Source organism: Denticeps clupeoides, chromosome 1 (genome assembly GCF_900700375.1).
Source record: "Denticeps clupeoides chromosome 1, fDenClu1.1, whole genome shotgun sequence".
NCBI classification, from domain to species: domain Eukaryota; kingdom Metazoa; phylum Chordata; class Actinopteri; order Clupeiformes; family Denticipitidae; genus Denticeps; species Denticeps clupeoides.
The window spans coordinates 30,317,647-30,345,567 of NC_041707.1; the positions used below are offsets into that span (position 1 = coordinate 30,317,647).

The 27,921-nt window shown below is 40.6% G+C and overlaps 2 protein-coding genes across 2 annotated transcripts in view; both read left to right on the top strand.

The window, feature by feature from the left end:
- The first annotated feature begins 3,638 nt into the window (after nucleotides 1-3,638).
- On the top strand, nucleotides 3,639-17,969 carry LOC114783910 (centromere protein F-like). Its single transcript, XM_028969475.1, has 14 exons — nucleotides 3,639-3,997; nucleotides 4,124-4,236; nucleotides 4,651-4,742; nucleotides 4,826-5,090; nucleotides 5,174-5,376; nucleotides 5,463-5,588; nucleotides 6,124-6,246; nucleotides 6,996-7,131; nucleotides 7,978-11,156; nucleotides 11,667-13,706; nucleotides 13,788-13,931; nucleotides 14,300-14,404; nucleotides 14,515-14,689; nucleotides 17,506-17,969. Exons 1-14 carry the CDS (start codon nucleotides 3,639-3,641, stop codon nucleotides 17,967-17,969), a joined length of 7,524 nt encoding a protein of 2,507 aa, XP_028825308.1.
- A 298-nt stretch (nucleotides 17,970-18,267) lies between these two features.
- The window catches only part of kcnk2a (potassium channel, subfamily K, member 2a), a 29,009-nt gene continuing 19,355 nt past the window's right edge, over nucleotides 18,268-27,921 (top strand). Inside the window, exon 1 of the mRNA XM_028982874.1 lies at nucleotides 18,268-18,382. Within this exon, the coding sequence (XP_028838707.1) occupies nucleotide 18,382 (1 nt within the window). The 5' untranslated portion in view covers nucleotides 18,268-18,381. The remainder of the gene's footprint in view (nucleotides 18,383-27,921) is intronic.

The window sequence follows — 27,921 nt, forward strand, 5'->3', positions numbered from 1 at the left end:
GTAATTGTATTATATTCTATATAAAAGTGAACAAGATAAAACTAAAAACTGCTCATGTTGTCCATATACTGTCGAGGAAAACAAAACCCATATTTTAGTGTGAGGGGTTGAGATTTAAAAAAAAAATCTGCTGTAGCCTATCGCGATATAACTAACTGTTGCCAGATTGTACAGTTTTTCTCATAATTTATTCGGAAAACTATGTGCAGCGTCACATTTATCCAAATACGTCTGAAAATCCTTTACGTTGAAGGGCAGAATTTTGTTGTGTTGTTTATTTTGGTTGCATATGACAGCGGCTCCCTGATGCGTGTAAAATTTCATAAAATATTTCGGTAACAAAATAGCAAGCAATCATGATCTGGCACCCCACATAATAGGGTGCATCGTGCGCCTCAGAGAAGAGCCCTCTGCTGTTGGTTTATTTTTGTTTAATTTTGCTCTGCTTCTGTGGTGGCGAAATTTTCTGCTTCTAACATTTGTTTCAATGTCACTGTCCACTGCCAGGCCCAATGGGGGGTGCGCATCCCATATAAACACCTGGCAGTCATCTTGGCAAACTCATCATTGTGATTTTTCCTTTGTTGCTTCAAGCCTTCTCTTCTGACTGACCCTGTTCTAAGATGACCCGCTGACTCCTGACTTACAATTCTTTGGATTTGCCTTCATCTGGTTCCTGTTCTGCCCTTGATGCCTTTTGCTACACCTTCGCCATGGTAACATGGAGACTAAAAATTCCTTCTTCACGGGGTCTCCGATTCCAATCATCTCTGTTCTCCGTTGTTGTCCCTGGCTGGTGGAACAACCTGCCCTCCTCCACACGACTAGCCGAGACTATCACCACTTTTAAGAAGAAGGTGAAAACCCTCTTATTCCAAAAATATTACAGACAAATTTAACACATACACATGCAAACACATTGAACAAACAAATACAAAATGTATAAATACATTATAATTTTTCTTAGTCTAGCACCCAACACTCTCCGAGCATGCTCTTCAATGACAAGTCTAAGCCTTATCAGGGCTCTTAGTTTGTATACTTGGTATTCTATAGAAATCGAACGAGAATTGCTGGTGTCTTCCCATTGTAAGTCGCTTTGGATAAAAGCGTCTGCCAAATAAAGTAAAGTAAAGTAAAGTAAAGTAACTACAGCTGCCATTGCTGCTCCGTACCCCGATGCCACCATCGCGCCATCCTCCTCCCGAGCACCCTCTCCCCTGCTTTGTATGACAACTTGCAGTTTTTTTCTGTCAATTTATTTGCAAATTGTGTTGTATTTCACGCATGGTGTAGAGGAGTATTTTGTGGTACTGTTCGTCTGCAGTCCAACTCAACTTCCTTGCATCTGACAAAACTCACACAGATCCTTCTATCTTCTAACTGCATACAAACTGTAGATCACTTATATATTATATATTACTATATATATTACTATATACTTTAGTACAATATATAAAATAAATGATTTAGTTATATTATATTATTACTTATATTATAACACACTACCAAAAAAATACTACACTGCTATAAAATACTGTACTGTGTAATATTTATTACCGTTATTTGTAGTATGTTAACCACACACATCAAAGTAGTGCTGGTCATGACTGTGGCTGCCTGATCTCAGTACAGTGATGCTCCAGGTAGAAGTTTCTTGCTGTGCTGTGCGTCCCTTCAGGGTTTTTTTTTCAGGAGGTTGTGGCTTCAGGTTGTGACTGAGAGAGAGGATCAGTCCCCGAGTCATTTCAGCTGTCAACCAGGCCGGTGCCCTTGTCTTTTGTGGTTGATAGAGGTTGGTCTCTCTCCTTGGCTGGTCCTGGTGGTGATTTCACTGCCACAACACCACTCCTGTCAGCTGCTGGTGTCTGATCACTTCTGATGGGTCCTAAAGACCGCCCTGCCCCCCAGTGACTCCCTGGGGGCCTCAGATGGGAGTGATGCCCACATTACTCCTATCTGTATAGAGTATGAACTGATTGATGGGATCTTGATATGCTAGAACAAGAGCATCAATGAGGTAAGCTTTTAATAAAAAAAAAAATCACAATCAGGCCCCCAAGAAAACTTCCTCCCTTTCTCTGTCAGCTGGTGCAACTTCTGTGAAACCCTTTTATAAACCGGCTGTAGTAAGAGGCCGACCCCACAAAGGAACTCACGCAGAGCTATCACCTTGGCGGGATCTGTCCTAACCCCATCCTCTGATATTACATGACCCAGATATCGCACTTCAGTGGAGAACAGGTTACATTTAGATGGTTTCATTATCCTTGCACTCCCCATAATAATTTGGTGCAATGTGAGACGCATTCATCCCAGATATGTCCCCCGTACTAAATGCTACAGCATGGCGGTCTAACAAGGCACAAATTGCGTGGGCCAGAATGATACTCAGTATTCATATAATTTTCTGCACCATGCCACACTTCAATGTCAGTCACCACTGTGCCCACAGTCATCCCCTCACATAACAGGCGAGTCCCCTTGTTCACATTAATCGCACGCACCGGTACCCCACCTTGCTCCACCTTATAAACCACACTGGCCACAAAAACGTCACAGTGGTCAGTTAATGAAGAGGCTGGTTCCAGCATGCAGACCACCGGACCTGCTGTGCCGCCATCCACCCTGCCGAGTGGGACGAATTACCACATCAGCCACAGTACCACAGTAACCACTATGGAGATAAATACGCAGAGGTAATTTCTTCCCCATCTCTGTGCAACAGTGCCCCTTTAAATCCAGAACAACACCGTATTTCCAAAGAACAGTACATCTAGCGGCGACACTTGGAAAACAGTCTGGGGACGTACGTTACATGAATCAGACCATTTAAACCGGAATGGTTGCGTGTTTTACTATGCAAGAATAAATACCAGCAATCAATATAGTGGTGTTGGAGCCACTTCAACCTTACACAATATTAACGATTAGTAGAATAATTCAAGCAGGATGTGGTTTACGGACGTGTTTACAATGCATTTAATTTCGGTCATATCTACAAAATTTGAAATTGATAATGTCAGATTAAAAGTGATTCATGTGAGAGGAATACCTAAAAGGAATACAAAAACAACAACGCCACCGACCAAAAGCATTAATAAATCCTGAAATAAATTAACACGCTGGAAACGCGCTTTTACAGAGGCGTTTCCGTGACAACGCAGGGCGGGAAGTGGGCGAGAAGACGTTCAAATTTTCTTAGCCAATCAAATTCACGTTTTCCCGGAAGTATGCGTTGACATCCAATGGGGTAGAGGCTTCCTGTGGCTCACCAATGATCGGACTGGTTGGTTGGTTGCGACAAACGTGGGACCGTGTTTGAATTCATTGTGTGTGTTTTTGGGCATCTAGGAGGCTGTCAGCGGCAAGACGGGGTGTCTTTACAAACGTAATTATTATAACGTAGTATAGTTGTTGTTTAGGTGCAGTGATACACGTAGTTTTTGTAAAATCTTAGATGTTTCAAATTTAATGTACATGACTTTCTACGTTTTCGGCTATTATTTGTCTACATTAATCTAACTAGAGAAGATTAGTAGATTATTATTATCAACAGATCGTTGCATTTAAACGTTCGTGTTATTTCATCCATAGATCATGTTAGTTTAACATACAAGAAGACAATCTGATCCAAAATGAGTTGGGCCGTTGAAGAGTGGAAGGACGGGCTCCCTGGAAGGGCTCTTCAAAAGATCCAGGAGATCGAGAGCCAACTGGACAAGCTGAAGAAGGAGCGACAGCAGAAACAGTTCCAGCTGGACTCTCTGGAAGCTGCACTTCAAAAGCAGAAGCAAAAGATGGACTCTGAGAAAAACGAATCCGCTGTGCTCAAGAGGGAAAACCAGTCCTTGGTGGAGTCGTGTGAAAACCTGGAGAAGGCCAGAGTGAAGGTGACACATGATTTTCAGGTGAAGGAGCAGCAGGTCAATTACCTGGAAGGTCAACTCAACTCCAGCAAAAAGCAAATAGAGAGGCTTGAGCAAGAGGTCAAAAAGTAAGTGCAATGCACAATGTCTTGTGTTAAATTTTACTGACAAGGTGTTTAAATGATCATAGGCTGCGGTTAGTTCAAATTTTGCTTATGATGCATGGCTGTGTCAATGTAATTTGTGGTCTTCAGGTATAAAAGTGAACTTGAAAGGTCCCAGAACCCCAGTGTGGCGGATTTACAACCCTATGTTACTCCACAGAAGACCACCGCTGCCCCTCCTACTCCAAGCTACAGGCAACATGGTATTGTAATACATGTCTTTGTACATACAAAAGTAATATGCAACACGCTGTTGTCATTCTAATCTGTAAAATATTTTAAAACTAATCTAAATAATTTAAAAAGGGTATAATTTCAATGTACACTAACTGCCATTAGATTCCAGGGTGCACTGAGCCAACATCATGTAAATCTGAAGTGATTATTTTGTACTGAAACAAAAAACTAATACCAACCATTCTTTTTATCCTATTCACTTTGGGGTTCATTGGGTGACTAAATGGTTTCTCTCATTTATTTAGATCTTTGATTTGACAATGGCACCTTCCTACCAATTATTTAAAATATATTTTTTCTATCAGATTCACAGAACAATATGTTAGGTCTGACAATGCGCACTGTATCATGATATATATTTACAATGAAATTGATTTAAGACTTAAGACTTGAGGAGCTTCAGGAAAAGTACAGCCGCGAATTTGAAGAAAGGAAGCGACTGGAAACAGAGCTGAAAGTCTTGCAAGTAAAGGTAATCGCATAAATATGTTTTATGTTGTGGTGATGGATTTGTAATTGCACCCAATATAACAACTGGTGTTAATTTCTTTGAAGGTATTGAACCAGTCCTCTGTGAGCTACAAGGACATAGCCCGGCAGCAGGCCTGTTCTTCCATATTCCCATGGCAACAGGAGCAAGCTCAGGGCCGTCAGACAGGCAGTGTCATGGAGACCCCATCCAAACAGAGTCAAAGAGGGTCAGGTCTGATGTGGAATACAGCAGAAACACCACTGAAGCAAAACCATCAAAGCGCACTCATGTCACATAGTGATGCATTCACTGTGCAGCAAGCTGAGCAGCTGAGAAACTTGAATCAAGGTTTGCACGTTATGTCAATGCTTCAGCAGTCCCAGATTATTATTATTATTTTTTTAATAACTTTTCACTTTCTCTTATTTCAGATTTGAAGGCTAAGGTGACAGAACTGGAGTTCAGTCTTCAAAGCCAGGATAAAAGCATGAAAAACCAGATTAACAGATTCAGTGAAATCCAAAACCAGCTTGAAAAAACCAAGAAAGATCTGGCAGACAAAGAAAAGGAACTGGGGAAAATGAGGGATGAATTTAGTAATGTGTCATCTCAGCACCAACAGGCTTTATCTAAGGTAGTAAATGTTGTTACTGCTTGTGAAATTCTCACTACTGTCACGATTCATTCATTTCTATACATTTTTCCTCTTGTCTTTAATAGTGTTCGTCGGTTGAGCAGAAGCTGAAGCAAGTGACAGAGGAGATGAATTGTCAACGACACAATGCCGATAGTACTCGACTGGTTCTTGAACAGAAGCTTAAAGATCAGGAAAAGGACAGTCAGAAGGTTTGTTAAGAAATTTGCCAGGTAATGTTGGAGTGGGTTTCTTGGTAAATACTGTCTCAACCTTCTCCTCCACAGGAACTTGCTCATCTTCAAAACTCACATCAAGCACTTGAACAGCAGTTCAGCCAAATGAAGACAAAGACGAGTCAAGAGATACAGCAGGGGAAAAAAGATTGCAACATGTTACAATCTGAAGTTGAAAAGGTGCGTTATCACCAAGTATCACTAAAGCCTTAAACACCTGTTAAACAACTTGTTTTTCCTCTCAAACAAAATCTCAGATAAATGGGTTATAAATGTTACATGTAGTACCTGGTTCCTGTGAAACGTCGTTCTGTTTCACTATGTACTGTCTAACACGTATGTATCTTAAATTACAATAATTTCATCAAATGTGAACAGGATTTAATTTACAGGCAAACTCGTCTGTAATGGTTTTAGAATCATCCTGAGGGCTGTACTCAATTGTAGGAAGTTCTGTTGAGGCTTTATGATTCTATGTTAAATTCATGTGAATTTTATTTCCACTACCTAGATAACTGTTCTGAAGAATCATTTGGAAAAGGATTTGGAGGAGCAGAAACAGAAACTCTTGAGATCAGAGCAAGGGTTACAAGCCAGTCAAGCAAAAGAGATGGAGCTGAACAAAAACTGTGATGTAAGTTGCTTTTATTATATGAGATGTTACCAGTCAAACTTTTGAACACACCTATTTATTTATGGGTTTTGCATTTTTTACATTGTAGATGACACAGAACTATGAAATAACACATTTATGTAATCAACAAAGAAGCCAACAAGTTGAACATTTGAGTCTCTCCAAAGAAGGGAGCTTTTGCTATGATGGCAGCATTTCAGATCTCTGCTTCTCTCCACCACCTTAACTTATGTTAGACAACACGAATGGTTTCCAGCAGTCGTGAAGGTTTATGCTGAACACTTTCTTATCATCCATGTTAATGAGCATCTTGTGATGATAATAATATTGAACAAAGCCGATATGAAGGCAAAAAGAGGTTGTCTTAAAATAAAAAATAATTAAAAACATAGTTCGCTTTCTCCTGCTACAAAAATTTCTAAATATATTTCTTATATTGGACATGATGTTAATATAAATATCTTGATTATATTTAGATGATATTCAGCAGCAAATTATATTTCTAATCATTTGAAAATGAGAATAAGCTATTTATTATAAATGAAAGAACAATATCCAAAGCTCAGTTACTGTAATGTCACCCATCCCACATGATCCCTATTCATTACCAGAGACATTTTCTGAATAAATTTATAGTTTACTGAGGTGGTCAGTGGCTATTTTGGAGCTGTTGTTTTTTTTTTGCATTCTTTTGTGTAGCTTTATTCACCTTATGTATTGCACAAGATTAACTCAAGGCTCCATTACAGGAAATTAAGAGAGAGAACAATACCCTCAGCAGTCAGCTGCAGCAAGGGTCTAGGAGACTGGTTCAGCTTGAACAAGAGGCAAAAGGTACTGAAGAAAATCTCAGGCACAGCCGTAACGTGGTGGAGGACTTGAAAGGTATGCTGGCATTGCTGTCAACTTAACAAAGTTAATAAAACTTTACATATAGTTGCCATGTCAGTTCAGGTGCTCCTGTTCGGGGTTTCACAATTTATTAAAGGTCCCCTATCATGACTTTCAATTTGTGCGATTATTTAACATTAATACGAGTATCCCTACAAGTATCCCTAGCCTGTCTATGGTCCTGCTATGGTGGCTAAAAATGGCGATATGTATAAAGAGTGCTTTGGCCATTCTGCTTTGCTGTTCAGAGAGCGGCAGCTCAGAGGTTCAGATCTGGAATATCTCCTCTGATGTTGTCATAAGGGGAAAGGTTGCCTCTCGTTTCTCATGCACCCCTCCCCTAAAAAAGTAACTCCGCCGACCGTCATGGTTTCCAAGCATGGAGTTTCTCGGTGATTGGATGTAAAAATGAGCAGAAATTTCTTTTTGTTTTTGTTTTTTGGTTCAGTCACGCAAGACTCAGTTGATGAGGTTGATGCGAGTGCAAAAATGACTTCTATAGGCCGCTCCCCTCCTCGTCTTCCTCTCTCTTTGCTAGTTGGGATGTCTGTATTTGTGCTCTCTATTGGAAGGTAGTAGTGCACAGGTAGAAAGAAAGGAAAATGTTTCAAGCTGGTAGCAAACCAAGAGTGGCAAGTGCGCCTGAAGAGCACCTGACCGATAGAAGTAATTAATGACTTGCTAAATGTGCCCAAATTGTAACGTTTTTCAATATTCTGCATTATTCTTTAATTGTTTTATTTGTCTTTTATAAATGACTTTCTTATTTAAATTGTACGTTTTGCTCAGAATGTATAAAGTAATTTAAATAAGTAAATGATCTTTTACCTTTCTGCACAGCAAAAACTGAAACTCAGAGTGAACAGCTAAAGTCCCTTCAAGTCAAATTAGAAAATCAAAGCAGATCAGATGTTCTGGAAATTACTAACCTCAAGAAAACTATTGAGGCTCTTGAAGAAAAGGAAATGAAATTTCATGAGAAGCAGAAAATCCAAGTGGAACAACTGTCCAGTAAGATTTCGGAGTTAGAGCAACAAAACCGTGATCTTCACATGACCCAAAATTCAAAGCAAAATGAAATTGAACATATGAAGAAGGAATACGAAAGCATCCTTCAGTGGAAAGATCATAAGAAGCATCTGATCCAGAATGCAGAGAATGACCGTGAGACAATGCTTAACAAAATAGGTGAGTTGGAAAAAAACACAGAAGATTTGACCAAAGCGCATGCAGATCTTCAAGAGAGACTTCAGGAGCAGGAAACAGAAAAATTGTCTCAGATCGATTTTCTCAAAGGTGAGCTTCTCAACAAATGCTCAGAGTTGGAAGAACAAAATCGAATGTATGAGGAAATGCAGCAAAAATATAATGAGGTGAATCAGAAATACATTAAAGACAAAGAAAATGCAATGGTTCAGATCACTGCTCTACAGGAACACATGAAAGAACTGGAGGTGAGACTCCAACAGGAAGTCAGCAAGATTGAAAAAATGGAGCACTCTCGTTGTGAACATCTGGCACAGTATGAAAGTGCCTGTGACTTGGTCAAGTCTAAGGATGCCATAATTGACCTGAACAAAAATGAAATTTTGCACCTTAAGGAGTCCATGGCCCTCCAGGAGGAACAGATTGTTACACTAATGGAACAGAAAAATGTTCTGATGAAGGAGTCTGATGAAAAGTTATCTCATAAGGCTGATGAGGCAGAGCAAGCAAAGTTGAATGCAATCATATTTGAACAGGAGATTCTTTTGTTGAAAAATCACATATCTCCTCTTGAAATGGCTCTAAAATTTCAAAAGGAATTAAGTTCAGAGTTGCAAGAAAAACTCAACGATCTTCTCAAAGTAAATGAGGATCTCTTGAAGAAGATTGCTGAAGCAGATTGCAGAGAAAAAAATCTAATGAATGAGATCAGTTCTCTCTCTGAAGAGGCTAGGTCATGGTCATCTCTTCAAGTTCAATGTAGTGATTTTGCTGTAGCTGCAGAGCAAAGAAAATTAGCTTTAGATAAATTGCAGGATGTGTTTGCGCAAACATCTGCTGAATTACAGACACAGAAGATGAGAACAGAAGAACTTGAGGGTCGGATTAATGAAGAGACCATAAAAAACTCAGACTTCAAGAACAAATACTCAGTACAGTCAGAGAAACTTAAAGAAACTGAACAGGAGAAGAATAAAATATCTGAAAAATACCAGAGCCTTCGAGAACTCTATGATGCTCTCTCTGAAGAGAAAAATGAAATTAATAAGAAGTTGTCAGCTCTATCAGATGAGCTGGCTGAGAAAAGGAATGCTGCTGAGAGGTCAGCCACAGTGCAAAGTGAGCTTGACACTTCTACCAAGTTGTGTGCAGAGTTAAAGAGCAAGTCTCAGGATCTCCAAAAGCATCATGATTCACAGATCAAAGAACTTTCATCACAAATAACTTCTATGTCCAAAAATCATTGTGTTGAAAGTGAGTTCCAGGCTCAAAAACAAAAATGCTTTGAAGAGCAGATTAAAGTACTTCAGGCTCAGGTTGAGAGTAAGGGTTGTGAAACCACAGAGGCCCAAGAGAAACTCTTCAAGTTGAGAGAAGAGCTTGACACGTGTAACAAGAAGTTCATTGAACTTAATGATTCCTACACTATGGTATGCCAGAACCTGGAAAATAACAGGAACACTACTCTGTCTTTAGAACAAGAGTTAGAGGCACTGAAAACTGTTCTTGTGGCTCACAAGAGCCGTGAAGAAAACAAAGAACATGAGACCCAAAGACTTAAAGATAAGCTGTCTGAAAAGGAACTGGAGCTGGACCGAGTGTCGAACAACCTGAAAGAAAAAAACATTAACATGAACAAAATTAAGGTTCAGCTGGAGATGCTCCAAATGGATCTTGAAGACAACGAAGCCTGCATGAACTCGTTTGATTCACAGATTGTGGAACTTAAAGGTACCATAAGCCTTCTGGAGGAAAAGTTAAACAAGAGTGAGTTGCACAAGTCTACTGTAGAAATTGAACTGAATGATGCCCAAGAGCAGCTCTCTTTGAAAACCACAGAGATTTCACAGTTGACTGCATGCTTAGAAGATGCGCATAAGCAGCACAATTATTCATTAGGTTCGCAATTGGAATCTCTTCAAGCTACAGCTGAGAACCTGAAACTAAGTTTGGAAACAGAGGTTTGTAGACGTGTCAATATTGAGGCAATGCATAATAACCTCACAGATCAGAAGAATGGGTTGGATTCTGAATTGCAAGAGCTCAAACAGGAACATCAAAAGGCACTTGAGAACATTGATTTGTTAAAAAAACAAAATGACAGCCTGAAAGAAGTTGCACAAAACCTTACAAATGAATCTGAGACTCTTAAGGATGCTACAGAGAAAGCAACACAACAGTGTGAGTTAATCACAGCAGAAAATGCAGGACTTGGTGGAAAACAGGCTGTCCTCTGTCAGCAAATCAAAGACCTCCAGGATGAGCTTGTTTCATTAAAAGACCAGAATGACAATTTGCTTTCCCAAGTCTCAGGCCAACAGTCTCTGTTCGAACAACTTCATATCAAAAAGGACGATGACACCTTTGTGATGGAACCCACAGCGACTGCAGCGATGGATCCAATTTCCTCAACTCTCCCTGAGGAGGAGGAGGATTCAAATTCACAATCTGCCCTAACCACGGCTGAAGCATCCTTGCAGGTCAATTTAGATGTTTTGTCAATTGAACAGCAACTGCAACAGAAGTCCATAGAACTGGAACAGCTGTCTGAAGCTTTTGAGGAAGCCGTACGAACTCTCGATGATCAAAGGGAGTCACAAGTAAAGCAACTTAAAGTACAACATGCCGCAGAGTTACAGGATTTGCAGCAGAAAATGGACGCTGTAAAAAATGATCTAGAAGCGAAACTTGTTGATGAAAGGCAGCACGTGGAGATGATGTCCTCCCAGCTGGAGGTGGCAAGATTACAGATGGAGCAGCTCGACCTTGCTTCTCGTTCCTTGCTGGTAGATGACCTGGAGAGTCTGTCACAGGTAAGCCACACGTAGTAGCCTGCGAATCAACAATTACTTCCTTCATTAATGCCAACACTCAGACTGTTATCTAATAAATCATGCAACCCTCTAATAGCCTATAATAACCCTCTAATTTAAGGAAACTGCAATATGACATAAATCAAGCTTATAGCATTAACTCATTGGGTACCATCAAAATATGCAAGTATGAGGAATTGTTTTTTTTCCCAATAATAATCAATTTGAAGCATTCAATAAAAAACAGAAGTAACCACAAACGCTCAAGTTGTGTTAGGTACAAGTAACAAAAAACTAAATACAATAAGAAATATACAAAAGACCTAGGCATACATTGCTGGCATTTACATAGGAAAAGCAGCATCTAAAAATTGCACTTTGTGTATTTGTTGAGTAATCTAATGCATTTGTGCATACACTGAGATGTTGTTTTGTATTACATTTGTATTATGCTAATATAATGTAGCTTTTGAAAAATAGTGATTAATTACAAATGTTGACATTTTATAGGCAACTGAAGATCCCTCAGTACCAGGTGAAAATGATCATAGCAAATTGAAGAATGAATCCTCATTGAATATTTCCAGTGGGTTGACCTCTGCTGAACCACCATCAGGTGACTCTGATGCTAAGCCTTTGGTTCATGAACATGGTGAGGAGAGTCAAATGAAGCAGGAAGAATTTCAAGCTTTGCAGTCTAATTTTGAAGTCTTGTCATCGGAAATGGCAGAGAGGAAAGCTTTTTGCAAGGACTTGGAGAAGAAGGTCAGTGAGCTAGAGAAAGAACAGTCTTCTGTATCTACTAAATTAAATGCTGCTATTCAAGAGAAACAAATGTTAAATAATCTGGTTGAGGAATTGACAAATGAGAATGCATCTCTAAAACTGGAACTGCAGACATCCAAGTCTCAGCTGGCAGATGTGCTTGAGATGCTGGAGAGCTTAGAAGTGTCAAAAGGCGAGTGGGATGAGAAATTTTTCCAGGTTGAGTGTGAACTCAAGAGGACTCGATCTGAAAAGGCCAATCTGGAGAAACACATTTTGTCTATGGAGACTGATATGGATGTCTTACTGGAACAAAAACAGAGGCTAGAATCAGAGTTGGAATTAAAAAAGACAAACTGTGCCTCCCTTGAGCAACAGCTGAATGCAACTGTGGCTGAAGGTGGACAACTGAAACAAGAACTCCTACAATGTTCAGAAGAGCGAGATAGTGAAATCCTGTCTCTCATCAAGTGGAAAGAAAAGGCAGAGATTCTGGAAAAGGACCATGCTGATGCCAGAGAGTTGATCAAAGTGCTTGAGGAGGACATTCATTTTGGGAAGAGACAGCTCGATGAGGTTAGTGACAAAACTAACATAATGATTCATGAAAAAGAGAGTCTCATTCAACAGTGCCAGGCCCTGGAGCAGGACAGTGCTAAACTTACTGAAGAAAAGGACAATCTGTTGAAAGAACTTAATTTGTTAAAAGGAGAAGAAAATGTGGTTCTTAGAGAATCTGAGACAATGGTTTCTAAAATCCAGTCTCTACAGGAAGAAAATTTTAAACTGTCACAGTCACTTGAATCTTCTCTCTTGGAGAAGGGTGGAATTGCATCCAGACTGATCTCTACCCAGGAAGAAGTGGTGCAAATGAGAAAAGGCATTGAAAAGCTGAAGGTCCGTATAGAGGCTGATGAGAGGAAGAAGACTTACATGAATGAACAGCTGAAGGCAGCACAGAGAAAGACAGACTCCCTTCAGGACAGCATTGAAAAACTTGAGCAAGAGAAGGAGATGTCTGAGCAGGGCCTTGAAGAGGCCATCCTTCAGGCAGAAATAACCCGTGCTGAGCTGGAGGAAATTGAAACTGAAAAGAAAGAACTCATGAAGGAAATCATGGAGACAAACATGAAATTGAATGGTCTGAAAGAAGAAAAGGAGAACCTTGAGAAAGATCTTCTACAAAAAAATGAACTTACCAAACAATTACAGGCATCAATCCATGAGGTCTCCGAGAGGCTTGAAAGTGTTGAAAAAACAATGGCTGGTTCTGAAGTTAACCATAGAGCCATAGTAGACAATCTCCAGGCTAAAATTGCTGTCCTTGAGAATGAGTTCCAAAGCTGCAGAGACCAACTTGAATCCACACTTTTGAAAGAGCAAGATGTCACTCGTAACCTTCACTCCATGGAGGATAAAAACAAGGAACTTGGTGAAAAGTTAGTTGAAACTGAGAATTTGAAAACCGAACTGCAGTCTGCAATCCTAAACATTCAGAATGACTTGGCAGTAAAACAGGTAGAGATTTCCAGCCACTTGGAGGAAAATCAACAGTTGCTCTCTCAAGTCACTCAGCTTCAGTCTTGTGTGGAAGAGGGGGATAATTGGAAGAAGCTGCAGAAAGAGCTGCAAGAAGCTGCAGCACAATGGGAAGACAAAGCCCAGATGCAGTCTAAGCAGAATGATTGCTTGGTGTCCACCATTGCTTCATTGGAGACCGGTGTTAAGGATTTGGAAAATCGTTTGGAAGCCACTAAAGGGATGAATGAAGAACTCACTGAGAAGGTGCGTATCCACACAGTGTATTTATTGTTAAGTATGTTGTATGTTTTTCTGTATTAATTTCCTAATCAATGTGCTGTTTAGCTTAAGGTGGTTCATGAAAACAACACTAATCTTCAGAATCAACTGGAGGTTGAAGCAAAGATGATGCAGGAGGCTTGGGAACAAAACAAAGTTACACTTTCTGCCCAACTTCAAGAGACTCAACTTCAGGCACAGACCTATAAAGTATGTTTTAATGCATCTTGTGGATGTTTTGTTACCTCAGAAAAAATCATCATGATTGAGATTATAATAAATACTCTATAATAAATATTCAATTCAATTAGTTTGTGCTTAATCCTTAAAGGTGAAAGGTGATCGGTGATTTTAGCCATTTACCCCTGTATTTTCCACAGTAGCTGAGCTGCTTTATTCACTGCCCCCCTGTTAATGATTAAGGTTGTGGTAGCTTCAGCATGACTGACACAGAGGGAACGAGACACACTAGTCCAACTCAGTTCAGGAACCAGACCTTTTGATATCAACACACCCACACATGCTAAACCGTTGCGTCAATTATTATAGTTCATCAAAGTGTGAAATATCTCCTTCAGCAAGAGCTTCTGTCTGAAAATGGCAGCCTGAAGTCCAACCTGGAAGAGCTGAACCACGCCTTCTCAGCCCTAAAGAGAAAACACGAGACATGTCAAAATATTCAAGTACGTGTCTCACGCGTGTCTTATACTGTCTTATAGGTATTGCCAGGTATTTTGCTTCAATTGCTTGTGAGAGACATTTACTGTGTTTGAGCGGTCTGTGATCTTTTCAGGCTGATTTGACCAGTAGAGCAGACCAGCTTGCCAAAGAGAAAGACAGTTCCCTCAGCACGATGAACCTGTGGATGAAGTCCTGCAAACAGCTGGAGAGCGAAAAGCTGATCCTTTCAGAGGAGAACCTGAAACAGGCTGAGCAAATTGACAATCTCAAAGCCACACAGATTCCAGGTGAGCATCTTTCACATGTTAGACAGGCATCTCTTTGTATTCCTGAAATATGATGGGATTTGCATGCATCTACTGGTATCAAATGAGACCTATGAAGTGAACTGCAGCCAAAATTTTAGACGCTACATGAGAAGACAACATCACAATTACATTCTATAACTAGAAGCCAAAATTCCAGGGGAAATTTTGATGGGTCTGTCCGGGCATTGGTCACAGCCGCGGGCATGTAATTTGTAAAATGGGGCTTCTTTACTGTGGTACTGCAGTATCACTTCAAAGAAGTTTTATTTTACAAATGCTACCAATGCTAAAATTAGCGATCAATACATTCCAATGGGAAATTACCCTGTTTCAGCGTTAATAGCTCGGCCAGGCCCAGTCCGATCGCTTATAAAAGTAATAGCACACCTCACACAACAAAGTTCTAATTTTTGATATATAGCACGCGGGTGTGCGTGCTTCGGTACGACCCGCATTAATTGCCGAAAAAAGGCTGAAATAATAAATAATAATAATACATTTTTTTCGCGCATTTACACTTTTTTGTTTTCCCAAATTTGTGCATGAGCCGTAAGTCAGACGGCGATAAACCATACGTCAAATCGTCGGCCTTGGCGAGATCTACGAGACGACATCAATATCTTCTTTGTATGTCAAACCGTCTGGACACAAACTCCAAAAAAGTCCAATTTTGGGCTAGAATAATAAACGCGTTCCGAAAACGCTTTTTGGCTAATTGCGCGCGGACCGTAAATCCAGCCGAGCCGAGCCATACGTCAAACCGTGCGTAACGACAAGCCGCACGATTTGATATGAGAGTCGTGTGTGTGCTGTGAAGCGTTTCATCGCAAATTCTTGGAAACCAGATTTTTTCACACTTTTAATGTTTTGGACGCGATTTGTGGCCCTCCTGTAATCCCCAAAGAAGCAACCAAAAACTCCGTTTTTTTTGTGCGTCTCACGGCCTTAGCGTGGCAGCCACAAATGCGAGACATGGCCTTTTTGGCCTCCTTCCCTATTTCCCATGTTTTTCTGACCACTGTTGGCGGTAGCAACACATCCAATATGTCACCCGTGTCTCTAGCTTTTACGGCTGGTCACAGGGAGCTGAAATCCTCTTCCTCTGCGCAACAGTAAACCGTACTTTTTACGCTTTGAACCCGATTTGTGGGCGGGCCGTGCGACCTACCAAAACAAAAAATATATCATCGTGTGCGGAGTGGTCAGGCCTTCGGCCTGACCACTCCGTTGTTTCTGTGCGTTTCACGGTCTTATCGTGGCGGCCTTGGACGTAAGACGTGTCCTTTTATTGCCTTTTTCCGGGTTTTCCGGCTTTTTCCGGGTTTTCCAAACCCCCGTTGGTGCCACCGACTCGTCCCATACGTCGGATCGTAAGACTCGGCGAGGCCTCCGGCCTCGCCTCGATTTTCGGGTCGCTAGCTTCAACGGTTAGCCTCAGGGAGCCAAAAACGCATTCCCGGCACGATGGCAAACGGTACTTTTTACACGTTTTAACCCGATTTGTGGCCGGGCCGTACGACCTACCAAAACAAAAAATATATCATCGTGTGATATATTTTCGGCCTGACCACTCCGTTGTTTCTTTACGTTTGACGGTCTTCGCGTGGCGGTCTTTAACGTGAGACATGTTCTTTTTTGCCATTCATAGCACAATAATAAATGGTCTGTCGCCGAGTCTTACGATCCGACGTATGGGACGAGTCGGTGGCACCAACGGGGGTTTGGAAAACCCGGAAAAAGCCGGAAAAAGGGTGGTAGTAGCCTAGTGGGTAACACACTCGCCTATGAACCAGAAGACCCGGGTTCGAATCCCACTTACTACCATTGTGTCCCTGAGCAAGACACTTAACCCTAAGTTGCTCCAGGGAGACTGTCCCTGTAATACTGATTGTAAGTCGCTCTGGATAAGGGCGTCTGATAAATGCTGTAAATGTAAATGTAAATGTCTTCCTGACAGACCCAATTATGTGGCTACATGGCTGTGGCAAATATCTGTCCCAAATATCTCACACACACACTGTTATTAACATATAGCTGAGTGTGCACATATGGCTAAAAATATATATATTAAATAATGTTTCTAGAATAAAAAAAAAAGTTATTTTCCTTTGTAACAAAAGACACGTTAATTAAAATAATGTAACAGGAAAAGAATTAGGTGCAAAAACAATGGGGAAAATTTCTAATGTCCTTTTCCTGCATACGACATTCTTTTCTGCTGAAAGGTTCAGTCTTTATCCAAGTACTTCCTTCTCCGTAGTCTAAATTCCAACTAATTCAATCCCTTATTCAGTGCCCTCAAACAATAATAATAGTACATAATGAGAACACAAACAGCAGTTCTTTCTGATTTTGTGCCTGCTAAACTAGTCTGTCAACTGTGTAGGTCAAGGATGACCTCTGACAGGTTACTGAAATTTAAAATCCGTGAAGGGGGAACTGATTGATGGTATGGGGGCATTGTGCCGTCTTCATGTGGGGGGGAGAGACAGGCAGGGTCGGAGGAATAGAATGTTTTGTATATGTATATGTTAAGTATTAAGAAGAGTTTAACCATATCACCATGTGGTATTTTTGCTATCTGGAAAATGGGGTTAAGAGAGTCACATTTTATTGATTTCTATCAACCAATATATCAATATTTCTCAAAAACTCAACATGTTGCCCAGTTTTAGAAGAGGATGCTCTGTTTGTGGACACTATTTGCTATTTGCTATTTTGATTTGATTAGATTCCTTAATGTTAAGCCTTATTATGCTTAAATAAAATGTAGCTGCGCTTCATCTGTATCTCAGCAGCTGGATGTGATTGTAATATTGAAGAGCTCAAGGCTGAGATGAAGGATCTGAAGGAGGCTATGGAAGAGAAATCCAAGGAAGCAGATGACAGCATGGACCGGTGTTGCAGCTTAATGGTAAAAGTGCACAAGCTGGAAGAGCTCAATGAGACACTGCAGAATAGGGTCAAGCAGCTTTCCAGCCAAGAGACTCCTGCTACAAGCAGAAGGTCTGCGACCGGCAAATCCACAGGAAAAAAGAACAGTCCATCTTCAAAGGAGGAAACAGAGGGTCCACTTTCAGGGAAGAGACAGAGATCTGCAGTTGAGACACCTGTCAGGGCCCAAGAGGCCCTGCAAAGCCTCGCCAAACGGCTTCGAGCTGGAGCAACCCCCCAGCCTCACACCAACAATGACGACGATGATTTCAGGCCCGAAGGCCTTCCAGATCGGGTGATGAAGGGTGAGCAGGAGGGCTGTTAAATTATCCTGTCGAGTTCAATAGTTATAAAGTGCTATTTTCTTTTGTACTTGTTCTTTCCATTTTCTGGAAAGTTGAGTGACACTAATTAGTAAGAGTATTTATGAAGACCCAGAAGCTTACAAATGATCTAACTATGATCTGAACACATTGTCTCATTTTTGCTGACAGCATTTATGAACTAATGGGGATCTCATGCTTATTTATTTATTTGTTTGTTTGTTTTTTTTATAAAGGATTTGCTGACATTCCAATAGGGGAGAGCAGCCCATTCATCGTGCGTCGCACCACAGTGCAGCGGAGCAGTCCTCGCTTGGCAGCCCAGAAGTCCCTGACCACCCAGCAGATGGCCTCATTGAACAGTACAGCTAAGCGCAGCCCCCAACCACCACAAGAAAATGACAGCCCACTGAGAGTGAGTCTAAATACACACAGTGTTTTTACATTTCTCACTGGTTTCAGCATGTTTGAAGCTATAAAGAAGGAAAGTGGAGTGGAGACTTGGCTCGCTGGCACCATTCATGCTGGCCCTGAGTGTGTTTAAGAAATTTATTTAATTAGCCAACACCATGACTCCTGTGGATCACCTATGAGATGTTCATAAATGTTGTGGCACTTTAGCAGTATTCACGAAAGGCCTTTTAATTGCTGCTGTAAAACCTGATCCATATCTCATTCAGTACATGCCTTGCCTCTATCTGTCTGTCTACTAGTTGAAATGCCTAGTGCACTAATAATTACAATGTTAATATGATGATGGACTACTATAAACCGTACAGTTCATTGGTAGTTTAGAACAGTTTTCATATTACAAAAGTAATTAAAATATACTGTTAAAATAAATATAATTTTAATACAATAATAACTATACAATTTGAAGTATTATATAAAATGTTACTGCCATCGTCATTACAAATATACATGTATTCAGTTTTGTAAACATGCAGATACTATTAGTTTTAGTCTTACTATAAGTCTTAAAATAGATGACTTTGGTTCTTGATTACAACAGTGAACGAAGAACAGTAAATCCCTTGATACCTTGCTTACCTGACAAACTCATGTATTTTCCCTCATCTTTTTTGTTTTAAAGGAGATGGGCAACAGAACATCTATTGTAATGGGTCAATGTGGTGGAAGTGGCTAAGTAAAACAGAACGAGTTCCCTTTTCACACACACGTTGACACAGACAATAACTTAATCTCGCTGGGGTTTATGGGTTTTCTGGGAAAGTACAACGCTCTCGGGGTGCTTAGATGGGACTGGTCTTGACTGGTCTTTTTTAATTGAGCAGGGTCCACCAGGAACTTGTGTTTGCCAGGGGTGTTGTGTCGGCCCAAGTTTGGCTAATCCTCCAGTCCGGGGGAAAATGTGTCGCGCTCAGTCAGGCAGATTAGGCTCCTGACAGGTTTGGGTCAGAACCCATTTTACATCCCTGCTGGCAGGCCGGAAACATGCCATCTCCCACATCCATTCAGCTGTAGTTTATTCATAAATGAAAATCCTATATCCGTCTTTTATAGAACTTTGTGGAATTACATGAATGGAAATACTTAACCTGGTCTTAACATTTACAGGTAAAGGACTTTGCGGGCATCTCCTCCAACATTCTGGCTCCTGTGACTAACAGCCCCCAGGGGACTGGTCAGCATGGCTCCACTGGTAGCCAGCAGGAAGGCAAGAGACGGAGGTCCAAAAACCTCAGAAAAAGTCCTGAGCAGTGTGAAAAACAACTGCAGGCAGCAGGCACTCCTGAACAGGCTGACAACTGCCACATTCAGTAGCCTAGCACCTGTCACATCAATAGAGATGTGGTGGCTGTATGTATAGAGTTCATATTTTAAACTTTCTTTTGTTTTCTTCTTTGTTCAGTCATGTCTTCATGACACTGTATGTACTTGTCTTTTTATATGTGCTTTTAAGCTGTCTACACTCCTGACAGACACCTAACCCACCTCTGTTCGTTTGTATACCTACAATGCACTGGTTTATAGTTTACTAAAGCAGTTTCATTACCACAATGTGTCTTATCTTTCTTTGTTTATTTCTGTCTGTCTGTCTTAAATTTGTACCCTTAAAATTCAGATACCAAAATGCCCATGACTGTGTGGTAAAACAAATGTGTGACTTTACAACTGCCCACACTTATTTAATGCCCTAGTCATCATTCCAAGTTTTTGGTAGGTTTTGCGTTCATTCAGATACCAAAAATATTTTTCAGTAATGGTGGATATTTGTGAAAGTCACTGGAGTGGTGGTGGAGAGGATAGCCTAGACCCTTTCCCAACAGGCTATGGGTCCAAGCATGAATGACTCCTGCATGAATGACTCCTATTAGAAGTATGACCTTGGTATGCAAACCAAACACTGTGTGTATGTAATATATGGATATAACCCATACTTTGGTGCCTGGGAAAATGGTGAACTGGTGATCAGTCCTCATTATTTAGATTCATGCGGCTCATGTAAGCTTCAAATTTCTGTCTCTCTCTGTACTCTATATAGCTGTGGAAGTGTTTTTAGTGGTAGAAGCTGACTCCTGTCCTGTGTAAAATAGAGGAGTCCTTCCGTTTCCAAATTGCAGTGCTGAGTTTACCTCCTGGCGCTACAGCCTCTTATTAACTCTTAATCATTTAAAAGGAACAGAGTGACTCCACCTGCTGTGCATCAGAGGTGCTGTGCCTCTGCTGAATGTAAATTGACTTTTTTTTTTTTAATTGCAAGTGATGGCCATTTCCTCTGCATGACTGTAAGAAATCCACTTATTAAGAATCCACCTGTTGTGTGTTCAGTATTTCATGTAATCAGAGCTGAGTGGATTCTTAATGAGTGGGCCAGGCAGTTTGAAGGACATGTACAGTGAGTAAGAGGATGTTTATTCAGAGGGGGCTATACATGATGAATCTAACAGGGGTCCAATTTATTTTATTGAATACGTTATTGACTTCATATCCAACAAGGTTGATCTTAAAAATAGTCTCTCTCTCTCTCACTCACCATACTTAGCAGCTTCATGGTCTCAGACATGAAGGGCCTAATCACACAACATACATTGCTCAAAATAAACAACACAACACAATCTAACTCCAAGTCAATCACACAGTGTACAACTGAAACAGATAACAAACCGGAAGCCAATTCTAGAACTTGAGTAATGTGCTTGTTTTTTTTTTTTTTGCGGCAGCATTTTGGAACATCTGAAGTCAATCAAGTGACCTCTGGTTACATAAAGTGCGTTGCAGTAGTCCAGATTATTCATAATAAAAGCATGGATTAAAAAAATCTTAAAAGTGACACAGAGAGTGAAGTTGCTTTACAGTTGTCTCAGATGAAAAAAAGCTGGTTTTGACCACTGAGCTGATCTGTGCTTCAAATGTCAATTCTGTGTGTCAAGTGTTTACTTCGAGAACTAATTTTAAACTATCACTCGCTCTAAACAACATGACCTCTGTCTTTTTTTCATGAAAATGTAAAAAACTCAGTAACATCCATGCTTTAATTTCTGTAATACACTCCAGTAATGATTTTGCTGAATACGAGTTTTCTTGTTTTGGTGGCATATAGATTTGATTGTTCTTGCCATAGAAATTGAAAGGAACGTCATATTTCTGAATAAGTAATAATAGAATTAAGTACAAAGAGAAGAGGACCAAGAAGACATGTGAGAGGTGCTGGAGCAGACTCAGTGGCACCGATACGGACACAAAAACTTCTCTCAGTTAGGTAAGACATAAACCACTCTAAAATATTACCCTGAATGCCCACCTAGTTGTGCAAACAAGACAGGAGGATCTTATGGTCCACTGTGTTTAAGGCAGCTGTTAGGTCCAAGAGTACCAAAATAACACAGTGGCCAGAATCTGGCTAAAAGAATGTTTACAACTTTTACAAGTGCAGATTCAGTGCTGTGACAGATTTTGAACAGAAACTGAAACACTAATCAGTGGTGTAGCCACAGCATGCTTAAAACTCACAGGTATAATCCTGTTGGTTAAACTGCCATTAGTAATACTGAGCACATAAAGTACAAAAGACCTCCTTAAAAAGATGGGGTGGAATAGGAGGACCAGAAGGCTTCATATGACCAATAATTTCTTTCAGATATGATAAAGTGACAGGCTCAAACTGGTCGAAGAGAGCTGAGAATGCGATATAGATGCAGGGGTCATACGAAGGAGGACACATGAGGGCCAGTGGTGCTCAACACCTAATTAATGAAGAAGTTCTTATACAGTTCAGTTGAATTACTCATGTAGGCTGATTGTGGAGCATTAAAAACTGGGAATTAGATTCAATAATATCAGAAGAATGTTTGGTTTTAGCAGCTTTCACAGCTTTATGATAGCAGTGCCAGCAAGACATCCTTAATAAAAGAGATTTTCTGTAGGTGGTGACCACAGACCACTTCTCAGTTCCTATGCTTTATGTTTTGGTCACTTTTGAACACTGGTGGTGCTTTCACTCTAGTGGTAGCATGGGAGTCTACAACACACACAAGTGGCTCAGGTAGTGCTTCACATCCAGGATGGCACATCAGTGCATGCTGTGTCTGTCAGTGTAGTTTCCAGAGCTTTGAGGCACAATCAGTAGGCCAGTACATCAGGAGACATGGAGGAGCCTGTAGGGAGCAACAACCCAGTAGCAGGACTGCAACCTATGCCTTTGTGCAAGAAGGAACAGGAGGAGCACTGCAACATGATCTCCAGCAGGCCACGAATGTGCATGTATCTGCTCAAACGGTCAGAAACAGACTCCGTGAGGGTGGTATGAGGAACCAGTGTCCAGAAGTGGCTGTTGTGCTTATAGCCCAACATCATGCAGCACGTTTGGCACTTGCCAGAGAACACCAAGATTGGCAAAATCACCACTGGTGCCCCGTGCTCTTCAGAGAAGAAAGCAGGTTCACACTGATTACGTGACAGAGTCTGGAGACTCCATGGAGAATGTTCTACTGCCTACAACCCATCATCCCCCAGAATGTTTTGTCAGTAATGGTGTGATGTCGCATTTCTTTTGGGGGGGCTGCACAGCCCTCCATGTGCTTGCCAGAGGTAGCCTGACTGCCATTAGGTACCGAGATGAGCTCCTCAGAGATCATATGCTGCTGCGGTTGGCCCTGAGTTCTTTGTAATGCACGACAATGTTAGACCTCACGTGGTTGGAGTGTGTCAGCAGTTACTGCAAGTGGCCCGCCCACTCCCCAGACCCAATTGAGCACATCTGGGACATCATGTCTCGCTCCATCCACCAACAGTACCACAGGAGTTGACAGTGTATATCTGACACCGAAAGGGGTACCCATTAACATCAATAGTCAAACATATCACAAGATATGGCCTAATACACACCAAATTTAATGTCTTCATTATTTAAAATATTTTAAATATTCCATACCATTCCACAGTTCACAAAAGGGAAAAATAAAGCATTTGAGCAACTTCACTTTCTATTGCTCTCCTATAGTCATCACAGGGATTCCATTGGCTTGTTATGCCAGGAACTAAATTATCGCCAGAGGCACCTCTTTGCCATAACACTGACCTACCAATGATAAGATGCGATTTATTGTCATTGTCACTACTCAAGAAACAAATTTAAGATGCAGTCAACACAGTGTGGAGACAGTAAATAATACCAACTTAAATAACAAACAAATAAAATAGTACGTTGAACGTTGTGTGAAGATATAGCGCATGTATTGAGTCTGGACTGCTTTTGGATAAAAACTCTTATTAAGGTAGTTTGTCCTGGTTTTCATTGCTCTGTATGTTTTGTTTGATGTCAAAAGCTGGAAGTGGCAATAATCAGGATGTAATGAGTTCTGTGAAATGACAGAACTTCCTTTCTGAGTAATTGCAGCTGCTGTACCACACACAGTCTGTACATAAGTACAATTTCTATGAAACAGTGTTAAAAGGTAAAAAGCAGTTTCTTGGGGAGCTGTTTTTTCCTGAGCTGCTGTGCCTTCTTTAGCAGTTCCTTGGTGTTTGCGCTCCAGCTCAATGCCCAAGAACCTGAACACTGATCCAATACCCAAAGGGCCTGCTGAGCATGCACCCCTGTGGCGTCCCAGTGCTAGGGCAGAGAGCAAGGTATTGGGAGGTATGGGGACCCAGCCTGACCCTCTGGGAGCTACCTGACAGAAATTCTAGTATCCAGCTGCAGGTGAGTTATGGAAGTCCCAAATCTGCCAATTTGGACACCAGTCAATGTGGGAGGATGGTGCTGAGCTAAAGTCCGAAAGAGCAGTCTGACATAGCTCCCTGCTGCTCCAGGTGAGTAAAGGGTAGTGTGGAGGGCTGTGGCATCTCTTTGCTTTGTAGACAAACTGAAATGGGACCAGGTCTGCTGGCAGGCAGATAATGATATGACTCCAGTTGAGTGCCACTGGACCATAGTCATTCAAAAGGTTCGTAGAACTGTTGATGACCACAAAGTCACAGGTTTAAACCTCACATACCAACACTGTTTTCCTGAGCGAGACACTTAACCTTGACAACAACATTTACAACATTTTTTTCTTATATAACCCAAAATCACATACAGTATGTCTCAATGGGTTTTGACAAGCCTCCACACACAAAAAAAACTCTAGGAGAGTAAGAAAGAAAGGAAGAAACCTCGGAAAGGAGTGATACAGAGAGGAGAACCCACTTCCGGGATAGAGAGAGCCTGCAAGTGGTTTCAGTGCAGGGATTGTGATTGTCCAATAAGAAAAAAGGCCTACATTTGTAGAGGTGGAGAAGTACAAAGTGTAGTTCAGTGTCATGGTGTAGATTACGTATCCATTATGACGCTACTGGTCCATTTGAAAATCCTTGAAGCTTTAGTTGTTATGGTGGTGGTGGCTGTGGTGACCCTCTGGTTGGTTTAGTAGTTGCCAGGAACCAGGATTTATCTGCTGGTCTCTTCACTGGAGTATGCCAGTAGTCTGTATGCTTCATTCACTGTCTCGGAGAAAACAAACAGAAGCATCGGCAGACGGTGGCATTGTACGACTGATACTGAAATATGTGGTTATAGTGGTATATTGGTGCTACAGTGGCCCGGTACCCTAACTAGGACAGCCTAACTAGGGTGAATTTATCACTGTCTGTGCTTAACAGGGTGACTGTGTGATAAAGTGGACTTAATAATTGACACTGTGTCTGGGACTTTAACAGAAGGCCAGAGAAAACAGATGTGTTTTCAGTTTAGATTTAAACACTGAGACTGAGTATGAGTCCCGAACACTGTCCGGCAAGCCTTTCCACAACTGCGAAGCTCTATAGGAGAAGGATCTGCTCCCACCCTCTTTACCTTTGTGACATTTCACCTTGAGTGTCTCCAGGGGGACTGTCCCTGTAACTGCTAATTGTAAGTTGCTCTGGATAGGGGCATCTCATAAATGCCATGAATATAGCTACAATAGTAAGTTAATTCAACCCAATAATTTGTTGTTTGCACTATGAAACCATGTGCTCAATGCCTTCCCAGGCACTGAAGGGGCTATAGATCGGTTTAACTGGATGAGTTTAACTGGATGAATGGGCTAAATGCTACAGAAATGGGCAGAAATGGAATATGAGAGTATGTGTGCAGCTCATTGGTCTTCTCAGCATTTTCAGCATTTTACTTGCTGTTGGTGGAGTGTGAAGTAATTGTTGGACTTCTCCACCTCTACAACTGTAGGCCTTTTTCTTTTATTGGACAAACAATAACAAAAACCGTTGATGACCACAAAGTCACAGGTTCAAACCTCACATACCACCACTGTTTTCCTGAGCGAGACACTTCACCTTGACAACAACATTTACAACATTTATTTCTTATATAGCCCAAAATCACACACAGCATGTCTCAATGGGCTTTGACAGGCCCTACAGTTGACACCCCCCACACTTGACCCTTCTGCTCACAAGGAAAAACTCCACACAAAAAAACTCTTTGGAATGTGAGAATATGTGTGCAGCTCATTGGTCTTCTCAACATTCTCAGCATTGTACTAGCTGTTGGAGTGTGAAGTAATCTTTGGACTTCTCCACCTCTACAACTGTAGGCCTTTTTCTCTTATTGGACAAACACAAACCCTGCACTGACACCACTTGCAGGCTCACTCTACCCTGGAAAGGGGTACCTCTCTGTATCTTTCTTTTTTCTCTCTCCTAGAGTTTTTTTGTGTGCAGAAGGGTCAAGTGTGGGGGGTGTCATCTGTAGGGCCTGTCAAAGCCCATTGTTGTAATCCATCTTTACACTGTCTTCAGCAGGACACTACATTTTTTTATAAAAGCTCTGTGTACCTCTGGCAGACTTTCTCAAGAAAAATTCTCAGTGTCCTTTATGACAATACGGTTGCATTTTTTTCTGAACTCACAAATCCAAATCTCCTTTAGACTTTGGTATTATGCTGATTGAGAGGCCCCAAACCATATTCATATTAAATAATTACTTTGAACTGCTGGACTTTCTGTCATTACATGTCTACAACAACAGATATTTCAAATGGCCTCTTTTCCGGTTTTGGAATGGTTTTCTGAATGCACAGAAGATGATATATTATGATTCGTAACATGAAAATTGGTAATTCATTTAAGAGAAAAATCATTTTTTTCTCCAGGAAATGAACATGTTCAATGGGTCAGCATGAACACTTCTAAACTGATAAAAATGGAAATAACTGTTATTTTGAAAATTGTGACAATGGGTGGTGTTCTGAAACCAAAGTAAATTCAGGACAAGCTTAAAAAAAACTCAACAATTTCCAGGAACCTTTCAATTGTTTTCAGTCATTTTGACTGATTTGGCGAGTTTCTGTTTCCTTCTGACTTTCACAAGTGAACGCTTAATTTTTTGATTGTGGTTTTGGGTCAGATATACAGTGGCATTCTCCAGAATATAGTCAGAAAATATATGAAAGTTTGTAAGACATTATACTATAAGACATATAGGGCTTTTACTGTGGTGTTAAAGCCTCTTATGCATAGGACCTTCTCAATTCAAAAGTCAAGTACCAAACTTTCTTTAAAAAGTGAGGCACGCTAAAAGCCATGTTTAAAAATTTTGCTGCAGGATGATTCGTGAAGCAATGATGGAGCCATGTCACTTTTATCTATGAAACAATAAGATGATTCATCCCAACTTTTCATTTTATTTTCTTAAATATGTTGTGGATCGGTTTCCTTTCGTGATTAAAATAGCTTTTGTTTTGGCTGCGGGTTGTATGACTCTGAACACCTTTCATAATTATGTAACTACAATCTTCAACTGGAATGTAAAAGGAATATAGATTATTGGTTCTAAGAATATGACTTTATGTGACATGTGAATACATATATGAATACATGTAACAGCAGTACGAATTCAGATTATAAAAATGACATTCTGTTCAGTTCTTGTAACATTTAACAAGACTACTTTAAGAAACCATTAAGTGAGAAATGGTTTAAGTGAAAAAGAAAAAGAACAAAAGGCACTCAGTAAATGTTAAAAGGCCTTTATTTAATAGTTTATCAATATAAGGCCTTTAACATTTTAATCCCCTTCCAAGATTGCTCATGATCATCGCAGCATTTTAGTGATGTTTTTTTATTCATGTTTATGCTTCAACACACTATCTCAGTATGCAGCCAAAACTGCTTTTTTTAAAGTTACTTTCACCAGGCCTGGTAGTATGTACATCTGCAGCTATCTCTGATTGGCTCACACCGCTACTCAACATTTACATTTGTGGCATTTTGCAGACACCCTTATTCAGAGCTACTTACAGTGCATCCGGAAAGTATTCACAGTGCATCACTTTTTCCACACTTTGTTATGTTACAGCCTTATTCCAAAATTGATTAAATGATACCATAATGACAAATGGAAAAAGCTTACTTGATGTTTTGGCAAATTTATTAAAGTCCTTGGTACGGAACCTGGGTGTAATCATGGATGATGATTTTAAAATGGACAAGGAGATACTCCATGTTTTG